The sequence below is a fragment of the Rattus rattus genome, chromosome 3 (genome assembly GCF_011064425.1).
Source record: "Rattus rattus isolate New Zealand chromosome 3, Rrattus_CSIRO_v1, whole genome shotgun sequence".
Lineage (NCBI taxonomy): Eukaryota > Metazoa > Chordata > Mammalia > Rodentia > Muridae > Rattus > Rattus rattus.
The window spans coordinates 200,953,012-200,979,734 of NC_046156.1; the positions used below are offsets into that span (position 1 = coordinate 200,953,012).

The following is a 26,723-nucleotide window of genomic DNA, read 5'->3' on the forward strand; positions in this document are numbered from 1 at the left end:
TTTCCGGCTCAGCCCGGAACTAGAGCGCTTCCGCTTGGTTCTCCTTAGTTCTCTGATCCCTTGGCTTCTTCGAGGCTGTCACTAGGAGGGGGTCCGAGCTCACGTTCACGCGGCCCGGACGGGGTTGGCTTTGTCCCCTAGCTCGCAATCCCGGCCGCCGACTTTGGGACGACATGGCCCGGGCCGGCTGCGGTCGTCCGGGCGTGAGGCCGCCTCTTGCAGCCCGCGCGCTCCTGTGGCCCCTGGGCCAGCGGGCACCGGTGTCGTCTTAAGCAGCCCCTCCGCGTCCGCGGGCTCCGCGATCCCGGCCGCATGGCCTCCGAGGCGCCTTCGCCGCCGCCCGCCTCCCCCGAGCCGGAGCTGGCGCAACTAAGGCGAAAGGTGGAGAAGTTGGAGCGCGAGCTGCGGAGCTGCAAGAGGCAGGTGCGGGAGGTGGAGAAGCTGCTGCATCACACGGAGCGGCTGTACCAGAACGCCGAGAGCAATAACCAGGAACTCCGCACGCAGGTGCGCGGTCCGCAACACCCCTCTGGCCGGAGCCAGACCTTCCCTGTGGACTCTTTGAAGTCAATAAAGCCCAGAGCCGTTAAAAATCCCGAATACCTTTGGAGCCAGTTGAACAGTGCCAGCCATTTGTTTTGGACAGTTGTCTCAGGGCAGGCGAGAATAAGCTTCAGCGTGAGCTACATGGTCTTGACCTCCTGTCCTACTGGCAATGGGCACATTTGTTTTGGGGGGCAGGTCACATGTGAGGGGTTTTTTTTGTTATTTGTTTTGTATTTTGTTTGTTTGGGTTTTTGTTGTTTTGGTTGAGATGAAGGCTCCATTTTGGGCCTTGAACTTGCTATGTAACGGAGGATGACCTTGAATTTCAGCTTTTGATCCATGTCTCCACTTCCCAAGTGCTGAGGTTGTGGGCTTGCATTTCTCTCTCCCACCCCCACTTGGGATTCTCAATTCCGTAGGTCAGCCTGTTTTAGATCATAGAATGTAGCTCCAGTTGGACTCAAACTCACGGCAATGCTGTCTCAGCCGCCTACGCTGGGATTTCAGGCACGAATCAACATCCATCAATTCCCTTTTGAGTTTGCTTAAAGCTGAGGTTATAATCCCGTTTCCTATCTTGAGTGTACGTGATAATAGTGTACAGCAATAAAGTTTAAAAGCAGGAACTCGGTTTAATTTTACACACTCTTGAACATATTCCACGTGTAAGGTGATCTCAGTTTTCCTCTTGGGTTCCCCTGTAGAGAGATATACCTGTCTTTCTTACAGATACTAGAAGTGTGTTCATTTCCATAGTAGGTAGTAAGGACAAATCCTTGATAGTGATGCTTAAAAATAGCAGTATATTTTTATCTTGATCATTGGATAGTTGCATATTATCCTAACAATTAGTTCCAGATACTCAATTTTAACCTAATGTTTTCTCCACAATTTAAGGTTTTATAAACTGCATATCTAGGCTAGACACTGAAATGTCATCAGACTTTGCCATCCTGTCCTTTATGTAGTGTGTGTTTATAGTGTGTGGGTGGTGTACGTGGAGGCCAGAGTGACAGCAGGTGTCCTCTGTCGTTCTACTTTAGTCCTTTGACAGGATGGATGTCTTCCTTAGCCACAACCTGACATTTTTTGGCTGCCTACAATCCTCAGGGATCCTTTTGTCTCTGCCACCCACAGTTCTGGGGTTACAGATGTGCTGGGGACCAAGCTGGCTTGTTCTGTGGGTGCTGGGATCCAAACTGAGATCCTTACGGATTGCACAGCAAGTGCCTTAACCATTAAGCCCCCCCTCCAGTCCATGGCATGCTATTCTTTTTGTGATTTTGTCTTTTTTTTTTTTTTTTTTTTCCAGAGCTGAGGACCCGAGCCCAGGGCCTTGTGCTTGCTAGGCAAGCGCTCTACCACTGAGCTTAATCCCCAACCCCAACATACTTTTCTTAAATGAGCTCAGAAAATAACTGCTGGGTTAAAATGATTTCTGTACCCATTGTTTACAGTTTTACTTCTGGTCTAGAAATTTGAGGCTAGTGTGTGAGCAATGTAGAGAGACCTGTTAAGAAAGAAAAGAAAAGAAAGAAAGGAAGAAAGAAAGAAAGAAAGGGAGATAGATAGATAGATAGATAGATAGATAGATAGATAGATAGATAAAAAATGGAAGCCAGTGCTTGTAAGTATGTAGAAGTTCCTAGGTTGGATCCCCAACACCTCTCTCCCCCAATATAATAATGATAATAGTAATAATAATAACTAATAATACAACAACAATAATAACAATAAACCCAAAGTAGAAAAAGTGTTACATCTTTGATAGTTATAACTACCTTCTAGTCAACATTCCCTACTGGGATGGTAGAGTATAGTTAGTTATCTGTTGGTCCCAAGGCTTTGAATACATTTCTTTTGGAGCAGTAAATAAAGGGTAACCTAATAGCCATAATATATTCTGGTTTTTTGATTAACAGACCCGTTACAAGTTACTTTGTTTCTTAAGTCATTTCATGTGTGACATTGGCATCAGGACAACCGTTTTGTAAGGCAGTTGTGTGAATTAAGATGTTACTCAAAAGTTCCTGTATAAATGTGGATACTAAGTATTCCAGTTCACCGCAGTGGTAGTGGCAGACAGCACCCGGGCAAGGTACTTGGCCTCCCAAGGTAAGGGATGTCAGGCTGAGGGATAAAACTGAGAGCTAGCGCCCCTTCAACGTTCTCACTAATTAGTTTTCCTGTCTGTGGTTCCTGGTAGTAAGAGAGATCTCCCAGTTCATTAGGTACCTAGATAAACCTGTATGTATCCACTCCACTGCCTTTCTGTGTTCAAGCTTACTGATCACTAACTACCGGGACCGAGATCCTGTCAGACAGAGGAGAGGTGTGTGGAATGGGGCCGTTCTCATTCACTCATGGGCATGTGCTGCACAGCATCTTTTAAGGGTGCTTCAGTGCACAAAGTGCACAGAGGGAAAATGCGGCCGCTGCCGAGTTCTCATTCCATTCTGCTGGAGTTATTTATGATAAGAGCAAAGAAAAAAGTCCATATAGCATATAAATAGCATTTAAATATATTTAAGTAAATAACTCTTGAGTCTCTGGTTGGTAGAAAATTCAGTTCAGATGGAAACTTGTAGTTTTAAATTGTAGCAAGAACTGTTGGATTTTGGGACTATGAGAATAAACCTTTTATTTTTGTCCAAGGTAAGGGTGGAACTTGCCTGTATTTGAACTGTCTTTAGTTGGACTTTTCCTTCTGTAGTGAGCCTAGCACTTCATGATTACCAGGTGTGCCCACCACTGAGGTCCATCCCTAGTTTTTAGAGGGATGATTTGAATGGTTTGCCCTTCCTTCTTCCTTCCCTCATTAGACAGGGTCTCACTGTGTAGCCCTGTCTGGCTTTGAATGGAAGGTGTTCACCACTAGGCCCAGCTGTGACTTGGGTATTTACCTAGGAGCATGACAATACTGTGGGTCACAGTAGTATACATGGTAAGTCTTAACTGTCTGGGAGGCTGAAGCCAGGCGATGATTTGACCTGTAAGTTCATTATCAGCTTGCAAAATACTGAGCCATAGGAATGAAAGGGAAGGAATGAAAGGGAAGGAAAGAGCTAAGGCAAGCCAGAGGCGAGCCTTGCCCTGTGAATGATTGTAGGGTTGCTGAAAAAGGTCTAAAAGTCCAATCGTGATAAATGCCTTGTAGTATTCTGAGGATGTTAGAATGTTGTGTATTTTTAATTGCTTTATGGCTTATTTTTCCTAAAGCTTTCTTTTTTCCTTTTAGGTAGAAGAGCTTAGTAAAATACTGCGTTGTGGGAAAAATGAAGATAATCAAAAGTCTGATGTAGAAGTACAGACAGAGAGCCACGCTCCTTGGTCAAGTTCAGGTATTCTGTGTCTAGTACCCTCAGAGCACCCATGGCACACGGGTGCAGTGTTTCTTTAAAAATAATACAGACAAAATATGTAAATATGAAGAATACGATAATACAGATTTCTGTCATTTTTTTTTGGTCAATTTATGGATGACAAAATAGAAATGAATTATAATTTCCTCAGTGCTTGTGTGTGTTTTCACTGCTGCACTTAGTGTTCTCGTTGCTCGAGTCAGGTCCTCAGTATGGAGATAAAGGTAGTCTGGAACTTGCCGGGTAGCCCAGGCTGGCTTCATTCACCCTTCTGCCTCAGGCTCTCCAGTGCTAGGATCCCCCTCCCCCATAGACCCCCATACTGATTATACTGAGTAATTTTGTCAATAAACCTTCTGATCCCCACCCTCCCCCCATCCCGCTTACGTCTGCCCTGGCCTCATGGCCAGATGTAATGGATGGAGCTCTGTGTTCCACACTCAGGGTTTCAGTGGGTGCAGGTCTGTGTTTGCTATTTGGATTTTGCAGTTAACAATTAAACTTTTCCCATAGACTCACCAGCTGTTTGCTTGTGTCTTGTCTCTACAGATTATTACTATCAGACATATTATAAGGATGATAATCTTCCCAGTAAAGAGACGGAACTGTCAGCACAGCAGAGTCAGTTTGTTCAAGCGTCTGCTCTCGACTCTAAGGCTGAGTCACGAATAGACAGTGAGAGCTACGGTACTGAGATGGCAGAAAGTGTTAACCACAGACACGAGGATCCCTTCACCTCCGATTCACAGGTAATAAAGGCTAACCATGGACCCGAGGTCCAGGAGGTGGGGAGAAAGATAGGATTCCTTGGTCCTGTAGGATACAAACATGAATTACAAGTAGTTGTAAGTGAGTTATAAAATGTATGATTGTGCACCGGGTTTGCTTTGTCTTTTGAAATAAAGTTTCGCTTTGTTGCTCAGGTTGGCCTTGTTCCCCTCAGTGTCTGACCTCGGTCTGTGTGTACCTAAGAGCATAGGTTTGTATCACACACTCAGCCACGGTTGTTAAAAAACACAAGTGGGAGTGTATTTACAGTTGTGATGATTTCTCTGTTGATGATTCTATGAGCTATATTGTCAGTATAATTTTGCTCAGCCCATGAACCTTGAAGCTCAGTGCGAGTGTGGTGACCCTGGATGTAGAAGGTGCCCGTTACACAAGCCTGACGGCCTGAGTTCAGTTCCTAACCCTGCCACCTCCATAAAGGTAGAAGGAGAGAACCAGGAGCACACAGTTTTCTCTGACCCATGTGTGTGCGGTGGTTCTCATGTCTACAGTCACACATGACAGTAAGGCTTTAAGGGGCTTTGGGCCCAAGAACAGTGTCATTTTACATGTTTGTACCTGAGGTAGAAATTATTTTGACCTGGGGTTGCCCTCTGTTGCCCACACTGGTCTTGAATTCTCAGGCACAAACTGTCCTCAGACCTGAGCCTGCCAAGTACTGTGTGTGTATGCAAGCTGGCCACACCTGGAAGTAAAGGGCAGTTTCCTCTCTTGTTCCCTTACCCACCAATCCCAGGGCTGCGTGTGAGATGCCTCCTCATTACTTAGATTTCCTGAATGGTTTTCACAGTTGTTTTACTTATGAACGTTTAATCTCGAGTTCTCTGTCTCTAGGTTTAAAGTGTCTTGTTGTTGACACATCAAGTAATTAGATCATCTGTTTTAGAGGCACTTCATAGCCTGTACTTTATGGTTGCTTCCTTGATTTACCACACATTTAACTTTGAATACTTGTTACCATTTACTTTAGTGTCTTTAACACTCAGACAAGACAAATGCATAAAATCTGGGGATAAATGCAGCTCGAGGTACAGCACTGGCCTCGCATGTACAGGCCTCTGTCTTATCTGCAGCAAAAACAAAAAAGACATTTGAAATGTTTTTTAAAAATGGTCCTGATTATAATTAATGGCAATGTGCTTTCATTACAAACTGGAAACAAACTGAAGTACCATCCTAAGTCCACGTAGTTTCGTTTCCTGGGATCCAGCTTAGCTGACATGTGTGTCACTTGGTGGCAATGTCTTCGCAGGAGAGTGCGTCTGCATTAGCAGAAGGCTCAGCGCTCGAAGGGTCCTCGCTAGCTGAAAGCCTGAGAGCTGCCGCAGAAGCTGCTGTGTCGCAGACCAGCTTCACCTACGACGAGAGCACAGGGCTGTACTTTGACCACAGCACTGGATTCTACTATGATTCTGTAAGTGTCTCAGACCTTCCGAATACTGCGCTGTTGGGCTTTCAGCTCCCTCAGAGCAAAGAGTACATCCCAGTAGAAGAGAGGAGGAAGAGTTGGCTGAGTTTTAAAATTGGGCTCGAGGTTGGCGAGTACGCTTCCGTCCCTGAAACTCATTCTTCCCACGGTCTTGTCTGTTAATGGTGGCGTCTGTTGGACGTTTTAACGTTTTGTTGACCATAAATGGAGATATCCTTCATTTCAATCAAGCATTTCTGTTTTTCAGTGTTTTAGTCTCCTTGTTCAAGTTTTTCCTTCCTATCTTGAACTTTTGCCTCCAATTTTTTAACAAGAAAAAAAGGAATAGAAAATTAGTAAACATAATTTTGTTTGTTTACCCATTTCTTACACCCGATCCCCGCAGCCCCAGTTTCTTTAGTTTACTATTAAATGTTAAAGTCAAGAGTTCTGTAGTGTATGAGGCGTGGCCGTCCAGTCTGGGACACTGTTGGTCTCCTGTGCAGTTTGTCATCCTCCCCTTAGTGTTCATGCTTCAAAAACATTTCTTTCATGTCTTTTTCATTAAAGGTTTATTTATTTATTTTATGCATATGAGTACACTGTAGCTGTCTTCAGACACCCCAGAAGAGGGCATCAGATCCCATTACAGATGGTTGTGAGCCACCATGTGGTTGCTGGGATTTGAACTCAGGACCTCTGGAAGAGCAGTCAGTGCTTCCAACCTCTGAGCCATCTCTCCAGCCCTCTTTCATGTCTTTAATGTGGTCAGTTGAACCATATGAAATGCCATTTCATATAAAGTAAAACATCATCAAAAGTGGCAGTTTCATTTGATGCAATTAAGATTAAATTTTTCTCACTGTGAAAAGCAGAGCAGACATTAATGATTTTTTTAAAAAATATTTTTTTTCTAATTTCTAATTCATCTGAAAATGTTGTTAAAACAAATGTGTCTACTATCTTTGACTGTATTTGGCATTTTTGTTGTTTATTTTTCTCTTTTGTTTCATTATACATGACTAAAACTGACTGTCTTGACTTTGAAAGGAGAACCAACTGTATTACGATGCTTCCACCGGGATTTATTACTACTGTGATGTGGAAAGTGGTCGGTACCAGTTTCACTCACGCGTAGATTTACAGCCTTACCAGACGTCCAGCACGAAACCAAGCAAAGATAAAAAATTAAAGAAGAGAAGAAAGGAACCAGGTTTCTGGACAGCAACTGAAGAGAAGGTAATACTTTCTTTCTTCTAAAGTTTACAGTATTTTAGTATCATTAATTAAGCCACAGATTTTATGAATGTAAACATCATTCTGTATCTTTGTATTTTAAATATATTTGTTAAGGTTTCAGATTCTAAAACTAAGAAAGGTTCAAGTGAAATGAAAGGTTTAGTTGTTTTTGTTTTGTTTTTTTTTAACAAACTCGGTCATTAGAAGTAGGTATTTTGTAAAGTTTCATTAGAAGTAGGTATTATGTAAAATTTGAAAGAAGCATTTATTTAAGATATTAAAACATTTTACAGTATTTAATGCAGAAAAAACATCCAGACATTGAATCAGTAGGTTGGTTATTACAGTTCGCAAAAGAAAAATAATTTATATATTGGCACATACAGAGTCAACTTTTTTAATCAGCTGGTTTTTCACTTACTAAATTTCAAACTTAAAAGTGAATTCCTGGGGAATACAGAGTGAGGTACATCTTAGGATTGAAAGGGTTGTTGTTGTTGTTTGTTTTAAATAATTTATCGTTGCTTGGAGTCGGTGGTGCACACCTTTAATTCCCAGCACTTGGGAGGCAGAAGCAGGCTCATCTCTGAGTTCAAAGCCAGCCTGGTCTATAGAACAAGTTCCAGGACAGGCAGGGCTACATAGAGAAATCCTGCCTTGTCTTGAAAAACAACAAACAACAACAACAAAACAAGCAAAAAAAAGATTTATTGTTATGTATGTATATATATATGTATATATATACATACATACATACATACATACATATATATATATATATATATAAATTTTGTGAGTGTGTGTGTGCACATGTATGTTTGCAAATGAGCATGAGGTGTACATGGAGGTCAGACGAAGGTACCAGAGCCTCCGGAGCTGGAGTTAGAGTTGGCTGGGAGTGGACATGGGCGCTGGAAGGAACTTGTCCACTGCAGGTACCCATGACTGCTGAGCTGGCGTTCCAGCCTGGTTTGGTTTTGGTTTTTGGTTTTTTTTTATTTTTGTTTTTTGGCTTGTTTTTGGAAAAAAGATTTACTGTATCAATAATCACAAGGTTCTTTGCACTAAGTGGAGAACCTCATTTCTAGTAATTTATATTAAAAAAATTAAAGTGAAAGACAATTTCTTTGCTTAATTAACACAGCCATATACATGAGAAATGGAGGGAATGAGGTCCTGGAGTGTAGTATTTCATGGCTTCTGTCCCGTGCATGGGGTGCACCGTGGTATTTGATGGCTTCTGTCCCGTGCGCTGACTTGGATTTGACTAGCATTCATAGTTTATAGTTAAGAACATGATGGCATGTATAGGAAAAGGGATTTACATATGAAGACTGGAGGCGATTTTAAAATCACTAATTAAAATGTTATTAATGCCCTTGTTTCTGCTCCCTAAACGGCTGAGGTTGGCGATGCGTGAGGAGGGCTTGCCTGCTGCACTCGCATTGGTTAACTTTAGGAATTTTATATCATGATTTTTTTTCTTTTTCACAGATTTACTTACAGTAATAAATTCTACTATCAACATTTGATTCTGTACTTTCTGTTTCACTGTGTTTGCGTTTTAGTGACAAACCTAAATGAATAGAAAAGTATGCTAGCGAACCACTAAAAATAAACTTTGGGAGCAAGGCATTTGCGGGGCTCTGAGTTTGAGGCCAGCCTGGTCTACACAGAGAAACCGTCTAAAAAATAAGAATACAACGTAATGACTTGTTGCCATTAGAGGCCTCTCTTCCTAGCAGTAGGAAGAGGAAGGGAAGTAAGTGTGAGGCCGAGTGATTGGAGACAACACCTTGGTTTCCTTGAGCCTCGCTGTTTACAATTGAGGGCATCGGAAGGAAGGCAGCCTGTCCTTTGGGAAAACATTTTTATATAGCACACGCACACGCACACACGCACACACACACATACACACGCACGCACACACACGCACACACACGCACACACACACACGCACGCACACGCGCGCACACACACACACACACACGCACGCACACACACACGCACGCACACACACGCACACACATACACGCACACACATACACGCACACACACATGCACACACACATGCACACACACGCACACGCACGCACAGAGACGGGGAGTGGTGGTGCTTCATTGTCTACGCATAAGTGCCCTGTCGTGTCCTTCCTGCATGTTTATCTGACTGTCTGTCCCCAGAATCTCTTATCCGAGGTGCCCTGATAGCTTCAGTCACGGTCTGTCCCGTCTGTCCGTTGTCCAGAAGCAGTGGTAACAAAGAGGAGAGTATTGGGCCAAGGTGTAGAAAGTGCACGCTTAGCTGGCTCGGTGCTGTTGATCTAAGGACAGAGCGGGAAGCTGCTCACAGCTTTTTAGCTCCCTGCCCTCGCTCTGCCCTCGGTGCCTGCCCTGCTGAGAGTTATCTAGCTATCACACTGGGGCTGTCGGCCTGTCTCCAGCCTCAGTTGACACTGCTACTAAACCTGTGCCTGCAGGTCTCCAGAGCTCCCTCACGATGTGCACACGGCAGAGAGATTGAGTGTCCATAGGAAGGAAAAGAACAATGACTGTGCTTCCTCCCGGTCTTCATGATACTAATCTATTGTCTGTCGTACAGAACAGGGCCTGGGACCTTGTTCATACTAGACACACCACTCACTGCTGACCTATGTCCCTAGCCCAGGTATTATAATCTCTGAAAGTCACTGAGAATAAACTTGTACTATAACCACAAAAAGAACGTAATACCCATGTTCATTGGCTTGATTTAATCATTCATTCTATGCATAATTTGAAGTGTGCATAGTAAAAATGCATACTTTTAATTAAAATAGTTGGTTCATTTTTCAGAAAGCATGCCAAAAAATTAATAATAAGAGGCTTATGGTAGACAGGCTGAATTTTTAGAAATAAAGACATATAAATAAAACATTTGTATTTTAAATTTTAAACTTGTGCATTTTCAGTCTAACTCTAAAATGTTTTGGTACATTGATTATATTTAGATCTTTAAATTCTTGTTATTCTTTAAAATATTTCTGTTTTATGTACATTGTCTTAGTTAGAAATGCAAATGTTTAGAATTGATACATTCTCTGGGTTCACACTATTCAGTGTGATAGCCACGAGCTCCATGCAGCTGTGGGCTGAAGCGAAGGTCCTGTCTGTGAGGAGATCCTGGATGTGTAAGAATGAGGTCTGATGATGAAAGGGATCATCATGCCGGGGATGGCACACGCCTTTAATCCCAGCAATCAGGAGGCAGCGAGTTTGAGCCTGGTCTACAGAGTGTGATCCAGGACAGCCAGAGCTAAAACTGAAACCCTGTCTTGAAAAGCCAAAAATAAAGAGAAAAGAAAACCAAAAGTAAATAAACATTTTTATTTAAGTTTTTAAATGTAACTGCTAGAAAATTTGAAATTATAAACAGGAGTTGCATTACATTTTTATTAAACCGCTTACTTACAGGGATGTAACAGGTACGCCAGCCTGGGCTGCGAATATGGGGCCTTGAGAGTAGATGGAGGGATGCCCTGCGGTGGATATTGATCCTGTGTGATGCTGTACCAAGTGACAATGACTGTAACATTGTGAGAGCGGTGGTGGCATGGAGCAGGACATGTGGGGCCCTGTTCTGTCCTTGTCCTGTCTCCTGACTCAATGGGACGTTATGTAGTGGTGCAGATGCTGATGTCACTTCCTTCCCTGTCTCCTCTTTCTAGGATTTGAGTTCAGAAGATCAGAAAGTCTGCAGTATAGAATATATAAATTGCAGTGAGGATGAAAATTCTGGAAATGTGAAAAAGAAGGCCAGGACAGACACTTCTCACAAAAGTAGTCCTTTACCGCTCGCCGGGGCAGTTAGTGGAGACACGGTGGAGTCTCCTGGAGATGAGGCTTCAGCTTCGCTGAAGGATGAGAGAGAGAGAGTGAGTGAGAGCGAGCCAGAGGAAGGCGAGATTACAGACTCGCAGAGTGAGTGCAGTTATGACGGAGACCCGAGCAGTGGGGACAGGCAGTCCTCAGAGGAATCCGACGACGAGGACGGTGAGTGAGTCAGGGACACTCCACTCTGGGAGGGGGGTGGGAGTGGGTGCACAGCCCAGAAGGTGTGGCCCAGGGCACACCCGTTATTTCCATGGCATTGAGAATTATGAGAATTGTTGGGTTTTAGGAGGTGAGTCATGAGAGAGTGGTCAGTACACTGACTTAGGAAAACTGCAGTGCACTGAATAGCTTCCACTGGGCAGAACACTGCGCTCTCATTCTAGATAAGTCTCTGCCGTCATGGTCTGAGTTTGCAATTGAAGAAAAAGTAAATTGCCATTAAAAGCATAACTTATGAAGGAAGTCACTTGCATAGGTATTGTGGTCATTCTGAGATTTTCACTTCATCTAAAGATACAAAACACAGTATTGTGTAATAACAGTAAACAAATTAAATTTGTTCTTTCCTCAGTAGAAAGTTCTCTTATTTTTAAAAAGTAGACTAAAATTTTCTGACTTAAAATATTTTAAAAATGTGTTCAGGATATCGTTCGAATAAAGAAGATTTTCTTTTAATTACTATTAGAAATGTTAAATCTGTTATGTCCTTTATGTTAGCACTGAAGGGACTCTGAAGCTGGCAGATGTGCTCTGCCTAAGCAGCAGTGCCGCCATCAGTGCCCAGGCTGAGGCTCAGTTGGGTTTCACAGTAACACGCGCTGTACAGCAGGGTGTGCTGTGAACTGTACAGCAGTGTACGCCATATGGCAGTGGGGCAGGGCTGGCTGTAGCCCAGCACTGCAACTGGAAGGCTCAGTATTTCTGCTGCACACACAGAGTTAAATTAAATTAAATGGCCCAAGGCTTACAGTGGCACCTGGAAAAGTTCAGAGTGTAGGAGTCAGATAGAGGGCTTAGAGCAGACAAGAGAAGGCAGAGAGACACATTCAGTTCCGGAGTTGTTGGGTGCTAAAGCACACCATTAATATGAAATTTTCAGGTTGGGGAGAGCATCTCCATCATGTGTGGAGGCTGGTGGGCCCAAGTCATCCCCATGCCTGTAGAGGGGTCCACAATAGAAATACCTGGCTGGGATAGAGCGGGCTGTCACCCGGGGTCCATCACCAAGAGAAACCCAGTAGGTCCGAGAAATCTGGGACCTGTTGACAGGGTTTTCAGACAGTAAGAGCAGACCCTGGATTCCCACAGTTCAGCCAAACAGGAAAGGCAAGCTTGGCAGACACACAGCAGCCTGACAGAGTGCGCTCCTCAGAAGTGCAGGGATGCAGGGAGTTGGGGGATGGCAGGGCCAGCTCTGAGGGCCCAGGTGCTTCAGCGTCAGTGAGTGATGAAGGGACTCTGGCCAGCTCGAGGGTGGCCATCATGGCCCTCGCATGCCCTGCCCTGCTCCCCAATTTCCTCTCCCTTACTAAAAACTCTAGATTCCATTCCTAAAGCTAGCCACCAAAGCCTGTTACCTCATGTGGCCACTTCTTCCTCCTGAGACTTACCATGAAGGTCCAACTATCAAAATAGTCAACTCCAGGACCGAAAAGCCCCCCTTGGTTCATCTAATTAACATGCCAATTAAAATTAAACACCTCATCCTAACACGGGGTTTTCCATTTTCCCTTTATAAACTCATTTGCCTGTGGGCCATGCCTGTCTTCTTTCTGTCCAGAAGCAGACCTTTGTCCCCTCTCTGGGACAGATATCCCTGCCCCTTCTCATTCATTTCCCCATCCCATGTCCCCTTCCCCTTCCCCCTTGTCTTCTGTCTCCTCTCCTTGTCTCTTATCCCTGCCCTTTGTCCCCTTGGGGCAAATCTATCTCCTTTGTGCTGAGAACTTAGCCCCTAGTTATCTGTGTGAAGAATTAATTTTCATAGAACTTTCAGTTAATATTTATCTACCTCTTACCTTGGCAGATGAGGAAAAAATTTGGCCCCCCTGTATTCGGGTGATTGTCATCAGATCTCCAGTGTTGCAGATGGGCTCGCTGTTCATCATCACAGCTGTGAGCCCAGCCACCATCGGGAGGTAAGGATGCCTGTTGTGTGCTGCTGTGTCTGAGGCTTTCACCTGTTTCAAGAAGGCGGATGAGAAGTATTGTATTGAAAGCATTGTTCTAGAGACAAAGGCTAGAGCAACATCTTTATCCAAAGAAAGCACAATTTAGTCCCCAGCTCCAAAAAAAAAAACCAAAAAAAAAAAAAAAAAGAAGAAGAAAGCTGATGTAAACAAATACTGTGTAGAAGCCTGACTCTAGAGTGTCGGTAAGGCTGACCACAGCTGGGGGCTGCTGTGCTAGGCTTCCGTTTCAGCACCATCTAGTAAAGCGTACTGTGCCCTGGCCTCGGCACTACTGGGTTTCTGTGTTCCCAAGTTCCTGACGCACTTTACTTACTGTTGCAGAGAAAAGGACATGGAGCACACTGTGCGGATCCCCGAAGTTGCCGTCAGTAAGGTGAGACCTCCACTGTGAGCTGTAGCCTGGGAGAGAAAAGTGCATGGGCAAATGTCCTTCACCTGCGTCCCAGTGCCTGCCTGTCCCAGGCAGAGGCAGAGAGTGAGTTCCAAACTAGCCTGGGCTACACAACAAGAGCCTATACAAAACTTGAAGGGAATGAAAAAGAAATCTAGAACCATTGAGTAGAAAATGTAGGACTTTCTGGTGAACAGGAGGGTTAATGGAGTAGTAATAGTTTCTTTCAGTGTTTGACAAAAAGTCCTTATCACAGTTTAAAAATTATGGGACTTTGGGTTTGGGGTTGGTTTCTTGTAGGCGCTCTTGTAGCCCAGGCTAGCCTCCAACTCACTAAAGTAGCAGGGTCAGCCTTATGCTCCCAATCTTCCTACACCTACTTCCCAAGTGCTATATAGGCCTGGGCCACCCATGCTTGGCCAGGATTTTTGTCATGTTGTTTTGTTTTGTGACAGGGTCTTGGCTCCCTTGTTCCCAGACTACTCAAGTAATCAATCGGGGCTCAGCTTCCTGAATTAGTGGGATTGCCACACCTGGCTAATCATGTCCTTTTTAAAAGTCTGAAGCATGAGTTACAAAACATGGATTTGTTTAACTTAAATAGTGAAATAGTATCCAGTTAACATAGTTATCAAGTAAAATAAATATGCTATGTTTTGTGGATTTAAAAATAAATCCAGGGCTAGTGAGATGGCTCAGCGGCTAAGAGCACTGACTGCTCTTCCAGAGGTCCTGAGTTCAATTCCCAGCAACCACATGGTGGCTCACAACCATCTGTAATGGGATCCAATGCCCTCTTCTGGTGTCTGAAGACAGCTACAGTGTCCTCATGTACATAAAATAAATCTTTTAATAAAAAAAAAAAAATCCAACCCAGATTCAGAGCACTTGCTTTGAATCCAAACGTTTTGCCATCCATGGATAATCCAGCTTTTTCTACCTCAGGATTTCTCAGTTTCAGTGGCTTCATGTTGTAGCAATAAAAAGTTGAGTTTTCAAAACAAACAAAATCGTACCTTTAAAATGTCAGGGAAAGGCTGCACTTCTGAGTTCTCCGTGCTGCGTGTCTGGTGCACGCAGATGTGAACCCACAGAGACTTTCTGTGATTTTTGACTTTTAAGAATGGAATTTAGTCTAGCCTGGTCTCTGTTTCAGAGTGAGTCTCAGGCAGCCAGAGCTACACAAAGAAACCCCATCTTGAAAAACCAACCAACCAAAAAGAAAGGATGGGATTTGTTTCTCAGTATATCAGGAAGGTCTTCCCAGCACTGTTTGAAAGCAGGGAGTCCTCTTGCCCCGTTGATGTACTTTGTTCTTTCCAAGAAAGCCCGACCTGTAGCTTCAGTAGTAGAGAAGTTCTTCCCCCTCTCAGATAAGCTAAAACGCAGAGAAGCATGCTTCTTCCTTGGTTTGGTTTGGTGTCTGGTGCCGTTGCCTAGCGGTAGATGATCTGGGAAGAATAAGCTGATGGCACACACAGCGTACTCCAGGCCGATGAAGTCAGGGTGTCGATTTTAAAAACCTCCAGCTTTCCATGGAAGAAACCAGAAACAAATAGTGGAGCATTGAACAGGAGGCTTTACCAGTTTTTAAAGAGAGTAAAATTCACACATAGCTAATTTTGACTAAGTTTGAGGCTGCTTGTGTGTTAAGCAAATTAAAAATCAGTGATGACCCTGACAAAGCTATGACAGATGTAGGTAGGTTTTCTCCAACTCCACTTGATGTCAGATCAGTCAGTCAGAGTCAGTCAGTTCACCACGGAGAGCGTGTCCTGGCTCACACGTGAGAAGTCACTGAGTCCCATGCAGTGCAGATGTGAAGGCACGATGGACGGAATTTGATTCAGATGCTTATTAAAAATTGTTCCTGTCCCCAGCCCCAGAAAGAAAAGAAAAAAAAAAGTTTAAAAAAGAAAAATTGTTCCTATTGGTAGCTCAGTTTAGAAGAGCTTTTTGGAATAAGGTTTGGCAGTGTGAAGACATTAGTAATCATTTAAAGCTTCTATAAAGTTACTCTAGACTACAGAAAGTGAGAGCAGAGGAGCTCAGCGGCTCGTGCATGGTGAGTGGAGGTCCTCAGGGCTGGAAGTGCACTCAGTCAGGGTCTGATGTCTCTCTCGGGCCCCTTGGGGCATCTGTACAGATCCACAGAGACCTGTGCACATACACATGGTTAAAACTACTAGAGGAAACCTTTGTTAAAACATTTTCAGTAGAAATCAGAGAAACTCAAAAATAAAATTAATGGTAAAACTTTATACTCATTGCTAGATTAATAAAAATTTAAATTTTGATAATAACCAAGTCTGGTTAAGAGTGTTTACAGCCACAAGAATTCGTATATACAGTGGGGATTTATCTGTTTTGGAAAGCAATATGGTAGTATTTAGTTTAAGATTTGAAATTTGCATATAGGGGCCAGGCGGAGGCGAAATGATTTGTCAAGGTAGAGTGCCTGAGTTTGATCCCTAGAAACTGCGTGGTAGGAGGAGAGAACCAGCTCCTACAAGTTGTCCTCCGACCTCTACACATGCACCCTGGCACACCCACACCCCAAAATGCCCAGTGTGCACCATCGTCCCCCATGTATACACACTAAAATAAATGTTCACTTTTTATTTAAAATTCACATATATGGTAATTTGACAGTTCCCTCTCTTAAGTGCATCTCTCAGAGAAAAAGTTGGATTGTGTACAGATTCTGTATACACAAGAAGGCTTATAACAGTTTTCTTTTATTTTAAAAAATGTATGTCTCTGGGGGTTTTGCTTGCATGTATGTCTGGTCACATACCATGTATGTGCACCAGTTGGGTGCCTCATGCACACAGGGCAGAAGAAGATGATGGATTACCTGGAACTGGAGTTACAGACGGTTATAGCCTTTGTATGGAAGGACTGCCACGGGTGCTGGGGATCAAACTCTGCTCCTCTGGAAAAACAGCCAGCGCTCTTAACCACTGAACCATCTCTCCAGCCTGACCGTGGCAAATTCTTAAAGATAGTAACACCTAGGATGCCTAGATGTCCGGTTTTAAAGGCGTGAGTGTGCATGAGTGAAGTGCAGCGTGCCCACTACTTGGACAAACTGTGGCATATGCTGAGCCTGTTAGCAGAGCTGCCATTTATGAATAACGTGCTCTGCAGTAAGGGAGGCTCGGTCCTGTGTCTGCAGCTCTGGAGGACTTGCTTCCCTGAGCATTCGAGTGTTTCAAGTCAGTGTGCATTGAGAATTGAGATGATTTTAAATAGACAGTGATAGTACTTAATGTTGGGGGAGAAATCAAGTCCTCCGTACAGTCCAATCTTACATATGTTTTAAAAGTGGAAGAGGCAGGATATACACACTTTCATCACAGTTAGAGGCGGAAGAATTTGAAGCGTAGCCTCCATATTTCCACCAGAAAGTTGTGATACTTTGTATTCAGTACAGAGCATGAAGAGAGATCGGTGGAGTTGTCAGAGACCAGTGTATACACCATTGCATAATAATGAAGTTAGCTCTGGGCTGAAAACGTTTTGTAATTGCTTGGTTGCTTTCCTTTAAGTTCCATGCAGAAGTTTACTTTGACCATGACTTGCAGAGCTACGTTCTTGTGGATCAGGGCAGCCAGAATGGTACCATTGTCAACGGGAAACAGATTCTTCAGGTAAGTTGATATGTAGTAGTCACTTGCACTTCCTTGTCTGAGCTTAGGTCCTAGTCATTACAGATAGCATCTGGTCCAGATCAGGTTCAAGCACAAATTTATAACTTGGTTGGAATTTTCCAGAAAGGGCTGGAAAAAGACTTTTAGTAGATACTGGTCTGGAGTTTTGACTTCTAATTATACCTCTATTGCTACTTTAGGTATGACTGTCATAAAGCTTATCTAGTTTAAATATTTGTGTGTGTGACCTCCACATGTGGAAGACAGCTTCGTGTAGTCACTTCTCTGTGCTGAGCCATTTCACTGACCCAGGACTGAATATTCACAGAAGTAGCTTTGGTGGCCCTCCTTTTCCCTGTGTGCTGCTGCGACTCTCCCTCTGACACTGCTGGACAGCCAGCTCTAACTTTTTTTTTGTTTGTTTGTTTGTTTGTTTTTTGTTTTTTTGTCTTAGTAAAAATAGTGCTAAACTAGGACTTTTCTGAAAACCAAAGTACCCTGACAAATCAACTTAGGAAAGGAAAAGAGTCGTCCATGATGGTGAAGCAGGTCACTGTGAAACAGGTGGTCATATTATGTCAGACTTCAGGGAGCAAAGGGAGAAAATGCTAGCAGTAAGCTCAGTTTCTCCTCTTTGTTCCAGCTAGGACCCCAGCCCATGGCATGAGGCCACCCACGGTATGGTAGATCTTGTCACTTGAGTTAACCTACTCTAGATGACGCCTCACCGGCATGCCCAGAGGTCATCATTAACTACATGTACTCCCATGGTGTGCTCAGGACCATAAGTGGGTCTAGATTCTGTCGTGTTGATAATAAAAACCACCCAGGATGCCTTGTTCTTATGTTTTAAGAATGAAAGAAAGAAATTATAAGAAAAGCTAAGAGGTGACTTAGTGGTTAAGAGTATTTACCATGGTATCATTAGAATCAAAGTTCTGATCCCAGGGCCCATGTAACAACTTATGTTCACACACACACACACACACACACACACACACACACACACACACACACAGAGAGAGAGCAAATTTCTTTTACAAGAGGAATCAGTTCTTAACATAGAACATTCCTCTGATTGTGTGTTTTGCTAATAGATTGAAGTCTGGAGTGGACTGGTAGACTTTGATAAGATAGAATTAGAAGTAGCTTTTCGGGAATACTGTAAGGGATTGTGGGTGGAGCCCAGAGTTTGGTTCGTGGTAAGTGCATGCTCTTCCTGTGCTACTGTCATGGTCCTGGGAGTCTTTTGCAGGGTCTGTGTGTCCCTGAAGTTGTGCATGGGTCTCCTTTTCTGAACGTTTCTCTACCATAGACATAATGTAACCATGTGACTATTTTGTATTTCTCTTTCATTAAAAATTTCTCATCCAGCCAAAAACTAAATGCGATCCTTACATCCTTGAACACGGTGATGAAGTAAAAATCGGGGAGACTGTGCTGTCTTTTCACATTCACCCTGGCAGTGAGACTTGCGATGGCTGTGAACCGGGGCAGGTCAGAGCTCACCTTCGCCTTGATAAAAGAGATGAGCCTTTGGGTATGTGAGGCAAGTGTGGAAGACTGATCGATCGCTAAGTGTCTGGCCCTCTGTACCAGTGAGCCCCTCCGCCCCTCGCGTCTCACCGCATGTGCCTAGTTGGCCTGCTCGTTGTAGACAAGGTGCATTGTCTGTGCCCCAGTGTGTAGTACTGAAGGGCTGGTAACTGACACATTCGGAATTGTCCACACGTGCAGGCCACCTCTAGCCAAAGTGCTTTGTAGAAACTGTTTTTAAATTGACTCTCAAAACGTGGGTTTCCAGAAGGGGTTTTCACAATCCTTAGTTCTGCTTTACCCGACTCCCCACCCCTTCCTCCCTCACTTCCACATACGTGTTTAGCCCCATATTATTACATAAGCTCTGCTTTCCCCTCCTCCCTCTCATGGGCCTTCCAGGTCCTGCAGACACTCCATGTTAAATGCACCAATCTAACTTTTTCACATAGCATATGTGAAATGTAAGAATATGACATTTTGCCTCCCTGGGTCTGGCTTAGATATCTCAGCATAATGCTTTCTACTTGCTGATGAGTGGATAGTGATGATAGAGCATGTAGACACACTATGCAATCTTTTCTACTATAATGAAAAATGAGATGATGACAGTTGCAGTTAAATGGTTTGAATTGGTTAATATACTAAGATAAACTATATTTTTAGTAAGTACTAATTTCCTGTAAGTCTGTCATATTCAAACTCAGTTTTTCCTTTTAGTTGGTCCAGCATTAAGTAAAGAGGAAAAAGAGTTGGAAAGAAGAAAGGCACTAAAGAAAATACGAGTAAAGTATGGTTTGCAGGTAAGGTGCTCAATATTCTCTCATCTAGTCAGTGTACTGAGCACGCTGAGTATATTTTTATTTACCACGATTACTTATGTAATTTCTATAGTTCTGGTGTTTATAACTTAACTGCTGAAGTTGGGGTTGAAAATATAGTATGCGGGGTTGGGGATTTAGCTCAGTGGTAGAGCGCTTGCCTAGCAAGCACAAGGCCTGGGTTCGGTCCCCAGCTCTGAAAAAAAAAAAAAAAAAAAAAAAAGAAAAATCTAGTATGCGTGTGGGTCTGAGTTCAGATCCCACACCTGACTGAAAGCCAGTGTGCCGTGGCTGTTGTAACCACACTCCAGAGGCGGGGCTAGAAGGGTCTTGCTAGCCGGCCAGTCCATTTGAATCAGTTAACCCACCTCAGAAACTAAGGTGGCGGGCAGTTAGAGAAAACCATCCCATTCCTCTGACTCTGTGCTTATGCACACACAAGTTTAGGCAAATTTTCTGAGGTATTTAACACCAAAGTCACAATGCATGAGAATAAGTTGACAAGCTATGCTCTGTCAAAGTGTAAGATTTTGCTTACCCAGAGACATTTCAGAGAATATGAAGGAAGCTATAGGCCAGGAATTACACTTGCAGCTCATGTACTGGATAAGAAACTAGAATGTACAGGTCTGGATTCACAGTGATCTAGAGCTTACAGAACCCTATAAAGCGAGAGAACAAGTCAATTTAAAAGGAGGCCGCTTTATATAACACCACATGCCTCCGTGCATTCAGGGCCGGCCTTGTGCTACTGTGTCTATTAATTACTTTTCTGTTGCCACGGGAAAATACTAGCACCAAAGCCACTTAAGAAAGGGTGTGATTTAGGCTGGGCCCTGCACCTGAGAGGCTGGGTCTCCAATCTGGTCTACTGAGCAAGTTCTAGGACAGCCAAAGCTACAAAGAGAAACCCTGTCTTCAAAAACAAAAAACAAAACAACTAAAAAGAAAAGGAAAAAAAGGAAAGGTTTATTTTTGCTTATAATTCCAGAGAGACAGAGTTCATTGAGTTGGAGAGGGCAGCATGGTGGCAGGACCAGGAGACTGAGCACCCTGGGAAAAAAGTGAAATTGCTGTTAAACTCCCAGGCTCTTCCCCGGGGGTGTCCTCCCTCCAGCAAGGCTCTGCTTGCTAAAGGCTCCATAAGTCTCAGACAGCACTGACAAGCATCAGACAAGCACACCAGGTTAAAAAGAAAGTACTAGATTTTAGAAAACACTTCCCAGAGTTGCAAACTCAGGCAAGACACCCAGTAAGGATTGTGGGAATGTGAGAGACGACAGTGAGAGATCAGGAAGCATCTGTAGAGTTACTCGGAAAATTTAAACTGACTACAAATTGCCGGAGGGGTTATAAGAAACAAGCGCATATGTGGCTGTTAAGAATGTCGAATGATGCAGTATCTGGGAAAAGAGTGTGGTAAGTTTTTAAAAGTTAAAGGAGCTGGAGGTGTGTATCATACCAGCTCATGGTATTTGCCTTCAAGAAGTACAAACAATTTTCCACAAAAACTGGTAAGCAAATGTTTGTGCTTGTTTTCTAGTAGCACTTCCAAGCTGAGAGATTCAGATGTTTTTAAATATGGGTAAACAAGCCATGCACTCGTCTGTTAGTGGGGTACACTTTATCAGTTAAACAGTGAGGACAACTGAAACATGTAACCTGGGTGAGCCTTCATCCTGAGCGTGTCATACTGCGTCTGCTAAAAGCGTGTGTCCTTCCTGGGGACTGACGTCTCTGGATCCATCACCTGACACGGGGTTTAGCCCAGTCTATCCTGTGGCATGTGTTGGGTAGTGAAGGAGCCCTGTAGATGGGGATATTAAAGCAAAGGCTGTTGGTAGGAATAGGATGAACCGTCTTCTCATTCCAAATGACTCCTTACTTTTCCCTTCCGAGAAACAGTGTCAAACTATGTTGAGTTCTTTGGAATCCTTAGAGAAAAGGGGGAAGATGTCTTTCTTTTAGTCCTGCAGTTCAGGTCTTAGAATTATGTGTGTGCACGCAGGCTACGGTGGAGGGGTGGGGACAGCTCTGTGAAGCTGGCATTCTTCCTCCAGTCTGTGGGGTTCTGGGCTCAGATCATCCGGCCTGTACGTCAAGGGCTTTCACCCACTGAGCCCCTGAACACTCTGGTCCATGGCGGTTGGAGGCCGTACGTAACTAGAGAATGCGCTGGACTTTGAGCCTTATCTCCTCGACTTTGTGACGTAACTTGAACAGCGTAGAGCAAACCTAGCCACTTGTTTTTACTCATGTCTGGAGAGGCCACTTGATTCTTATTTTTTCACTAAGTTATATGTTATTTGCTTTTTTTCCCTCAATCAATGCTTTGTGATTGTTAAGAATACAGACTATGAAGATGAAAAGGCACTGAAGAATCCTAAATATAAAGACAGAGCTGGAAAACGCAGGGAGCAGGTTGGAAGCGAAGGGACTTTCCAAAGAGATGATGCCCCTGCATCTGTTCACTCGTGAGTGTTGACGATTTCTTGTTGAGTTTTTTACTCTTGGTAAAATGACTTTGTTAATCAACATGAAAAATGTGATTTTTGAAACCTATAATATGACCACGCTTACATATTAAATTAGCTATATGATTTTTTTATTCTGGGTTGAGTCAATTTGAATCTTCCATGTAGAAATGAAAATTATAAAATTGTGACTTTTCTGTCTCGTTCCCAAACTGTAGTATTTGTGCCGGGTTTAATTTTATAATTACAGTTGGCGCTACCTTTTCCTTAGTGGGGGTGGAATGGGACGTCCTACTGTTCGTTAAGTGAGTTCATGACATGTAGTGGGTAGTTCAGTTAGGTACAGCAGGCAGCAGGGAAAATTCTTTAAAAGTAGAATATCTCCTATGCTCAACAATATGGAGATTCCATGAGATTTAAGTGAGAAGGCAGAAATAAAGATTGAAGCACGTCGGCCTCCTTTGCTTTGTTTATTGTAAAAGAAGCTAGAGTTGTATCCACACAGTGAGGATATACTAAAGATATAAAACCGAGTCACAGTAGACGACAGTGCGTCACACCAAATGCATAGGCAGCACGACACAGCAGACAGTAGAGGCAGATGGCCTTACTCCCTTTTCTTGGTCCACTCATATAGACAGAGGCATACTGTTCCGTGCTGACAGTCCAGTGCATTAAGAGCACACGTTTCATGGACAGAGGTGTGACAGTGTCAGTGAGCTCTCACTGCCCTGGTCTCCTTCCCAGTCTCAACCACCGTCCTGACCGCAGCAGCTGTTTGGGTTGTGAGTGAGCGGAGCCGTACAGTATTCACAGGGTGTCTGCATCCTCTTGTCCCACGCAGCTCTGTGTGACACGGCTTATTGTCACTATAGAGCTTCCTTTGTGCATGTCCTCGTCCTGTCTCAGTGCGTGTGGACGTCGGAATCGCCTGTGGTTTGTCACTGTTAGGTCTGCCTCCTTGTCCGTCTGTCATTGGTTGCATGTCTGTTAGGTGGCGTCTGTAGAGAGCGGCTGTGTCCTCCACCTTGTGCTGTACTGTCGGATTTTTAAGGTTGCTTTACCTTTTACGAGTCAATTCTGGCTTAACTTTCCTTTACAGTGAAATTACAGATAGCAACAAAGGCCGGAAGATGTTGGAGAAGATGGGTTGGAAAAAGGGAGAAGGCCTGGGGAAGGACGGTGGCGGGATGAAAATGCCGGTAAGACTTGTCTTCCCCTCCTCCTAAGTTCTTCCAGCAGGCGTTGCCGCTGTAGTAATGAGCCTGACATGGCCAAGGCCTCCCCGTGTTCCCATCTAATGCATGTGCGTTTTCTTTGCTGTTTTGAGCTTTGGGAAAGCCTTGTTTAGATTTTTTTTCTCTCATAGATCAAGACTATTAAAGTGTTGTGTACTGAATCAAAGGCTTTCTTAGGCTTTTTAGCTGTATAGGTTTGGGGCTTGTTTGCTTTACCATGGTGGCCATTTAAACCTTGAACACATTAGGCAAGTACTCTAGCTAAGATTCGCTCAGTCCATTCATTCATTCAGTCAGTCAGTCATTATTTGTCAATTTGTCTGTCTGTTCATTTATCCATTTATCTCTCTGTTTGGTTTGGTTTTTTTGCAACAGGGTTTCACTATGCCCTAGATGTCCTGGACCTCACCTTGTAGACCTTGATGGCCTCGAACCCTCAGAGATCCGCCTCCGCCTGGGTCCCTAGTGCTGGGATTAAAAGCACATGCCACCATGCCTGGCCCTTTTAAAATTTTTAGATGATATTTTTACTAGTCTGGTGCTGAGCATTGAAGGAACAGTCGATGTTAGTTTACACATAGGCGGATTCTGCGTTAGCTGGAGAATCTGTTGTGCTCCAGAGCCCCAGAACATTTATGTACAATACAGAGAATAATGTCTAGAACACGATGCATTGGTTAGATTCTATAGCCCCATAGTTGACGGGAGGTAATAGCTATCTTTAGTGTGCACACACACACACACACACACACACACACGCACACACGCACACACACACACGCACATGCACACCCTGGCCAAGCTGAATAGGGTGCTGGTTTTGTCGTGTTTTCCTAGCGCATGATGGAGAGAACGGTTTACAGTTAGACCCTTACCGTGGATGGGCTTTATCACAGTCTTCGCAGGTTTGAAGTTACATTGCTTATGTAAGGTGGGCACAGTAAAAACTGTTTGTCAAGAGTGTCCTGCGACCCCACCTATACTTCACAGAAGGCACCAGGTTCTGGTAACCTCCTAACGGAATGAGAGCCCCTCATCTCCTCATAGGAAGGCAAACAGCAGTCAGGTTCTCTACATAACTGTGTGCACACAGCACTGGACAGGGAGCCGTGCTTAGTACACGCCAGGCACACACTCCGTGTCCAGTGCCTTTCCCAGGCCTCTCCTTACTATTTTAATGCTTGGTTCTCTTGTACATTAACTTGAATGAGGCTGGGGTGGGAGGACTAAATGTGTCCTGGCCTTTACTTTGGCTAGAATGGACTGGTCTATATGTGCAGCCTGTGTCTGTGGGCCGGGAGCTATGAGTGCAGCCTGAACAGAACATACATACATACATAAACACACATACATACACACACACACACACACACACACACACACACACACATGAAGCATGGTGGGGCTTTCTGTGGCTTGTTTTTTGGGTGACTCTTGCAGTTTCTGAGCAGAACTTTGTGACTAAGAACATTCACCACAATCAAAAAGGACAAGCACCAGGCTGAGGGTGGCTGTCTAAGGCACATGCTGGGTTTTTCTAGAGTTGTGAACTTTAGTCTGGCCAGACTATGCTAACAGAATGAGTTTAAGCTGCATGGGAAGTAGAACATGTATTTCTGTGTATTCATGTGATTGACACGTTTTCTCTGCGTGAGTCTTTAGTGTCAAAGGATTACAGTCAAACGTCTACACAGCGGTTTGGTGTGTGTGGGTTCTAAAATGATTCCTTCTCTCAACTTTCCTAACAGATCCAGCTTCAGCTCCGGCGGACACATGCAGGCTTGGGGACAGGGAAGCCGTCCTCAATCGACGATGTTCACTTTCTCCAGAATAAGAGCAAGAAAAACTGGGACAAAGCACGAGAGCGGTTTGCAGAAAACTTCACAGAGAAGAAAGCTCGAAAAGAAGCCCCAGGGCCCACGCCGTGGGTGACAGGGACTGCAGAGTGAAGACACGTCACAGGGGAGAGGAGCTTCCAACAAGAATTTGAAAACTTTAATGTAGAAGCTGTGTCCCTAAAAAGTCAGTAACGGGGGAACTCTTAAGATGGCTCCCTGATCCACACATGTGTGGGGACATGTGGTTTGCAGCTTGTAGAAAGTGGTTCTTACTCACCAAGCAGGAACTGAATGGACTTGCAGGAAATGGGCTCGAGGTGACAGGCACAGGAGGGCTGCTGTGTCCTAGCCTGTCACTCACCCCTGTGGAGGGCAGAGTGCGCACACCCACTAGTGACTTCGGCCATGTGTCCTGTCTCCATGTCGTCATCATGACACACAGATATCAAATATCAAAAGTTTATAAACAAGTCTCTGTGTATACCTGTTTATACCTTTTAGAACTTAGGTTTTTTTTAAAAAGTCGAGCAACCACAGGTTGTGGAGCCTAATTTTACTATCCTAGAGATAACTGCAGTAATAATATTGAGGAATTGGCAGGTGACATGTTGTAGAAATTCGTCTCACTGTTTTCTTCTGTGAAGAATGTTGTTTGGACTCTGTGTGCAGCATTTGCCCTTGGTCTTCCAGCTGATGGAGTATTTGATATGGACGACTGGGTGCAGTGTTGGCACAGGCAGTGTGCTAGCATTTTTAGTTTTGATAAATACCATTGCGGGCAATGGGACTGTGCTCGAGAACTCTGGTGACTAGGGCAGATGGGTACTAAGCCAAGGCTTCAAACACTTACTGGAAATGTCTTCAAATGCAATTAAAAAAAAAACATTTTAAAGACTTGATTTTTTGAATAAATGATTTAAAGATATTGGCCTCCTTTGTATTTGCAGCCAACCAGAATTGTCCCCTTTGAATTGGCAGAACAGTGGCAGCCTGTGGGGCAGGTGTCCCATAGCTCACCACTGGCCACTCCCCAGCCCTTCGGACAACTGCTCAAGGGGAGTGGGGGGGACCGCCATTGGCAGTACGAATACATTGCAGCTCCCCGTCTGTGAAAAAAGAGATGTCTTTGATTCAAAAACAAGTGCAGGGGTTTCCCATAGTGAAAGAGATACGGCCCTGGGAGTAATTCAGAACGGAATGGGGAGCTCGGGTGGGTGCTGAAAGGCCAGTTAGGCTGAAAGGACCAGTAAGCAAGTCCCTAGAGGGCCAGGGTGGGAGCCCTCAGCCCTGTGACTCCTCACTTGGATAGTGTTTCTTTGTGTCCTTCGGCCAGCACACTCACATGACAACACATACATGCGCT

At 44.0% G+C, this 26,723-nt stretch overlaps 1 protein-coding gene across 1 annotated transcript; it reads left to right on the forward strand.

The window, feature by feature from the left end:
- On the forward strand, positions 1-26,285 carry Aggf1 (angiogenic factor with G-patch and FHA domains 1). Its single transcript, XM_032899012.1, has 14 exons — positions 1-507; positions 3,785-3,887; positions 4,458-4,657; positions 5,950-6,111; positions 7,156-7,344; positions 11,052-11,376; positions 13,244-13,355; positions 13,731-13,782; positions 17,352-17,453; positions 18,828-18,993; positions 19,710-19,792; positions 22,157-22,284; positions 23,387-23,486; positions 25,271-26,285. The coding sequence occupies exons 1-14, from the start codon at positions 313-315 to the stop codon at positions 25,469-25,471; spliced, it is 2,118 nt and encodes a 705-aa protein (XP_032754903.1). The 5' UTR covers positions 1-312; the 3' UTR covers positions 25,472-26,285.
- Positions 26,286-26,723: the final 438 nt, after the last annotated feature.

Bases quoted from the DNA above. Each gene is read 5' to 3' on its own strand.
- Aggf1 (XM_032899012.1), top strand. From the start codon at position 313: ATGGCCTCCGAGGCGCCTTCGCCGCCGCCCGCCTCCCCCGAGCCGGAG. The intron at 17,454-18,827 runs GTAAGTTGATAT...TTTCTCATCCAG, and splicing joins ACGGGAAACAGATTCTTCAG to CCAAAAACTAAATGCGATCC. The intron at 19,793-22,156 runs GTAAGGTGCTCA...GTGATTGTTAAG, and splicing joins GAGTAAAGTATGGTTTGCAG to AATACAGACTATGAAGATGA.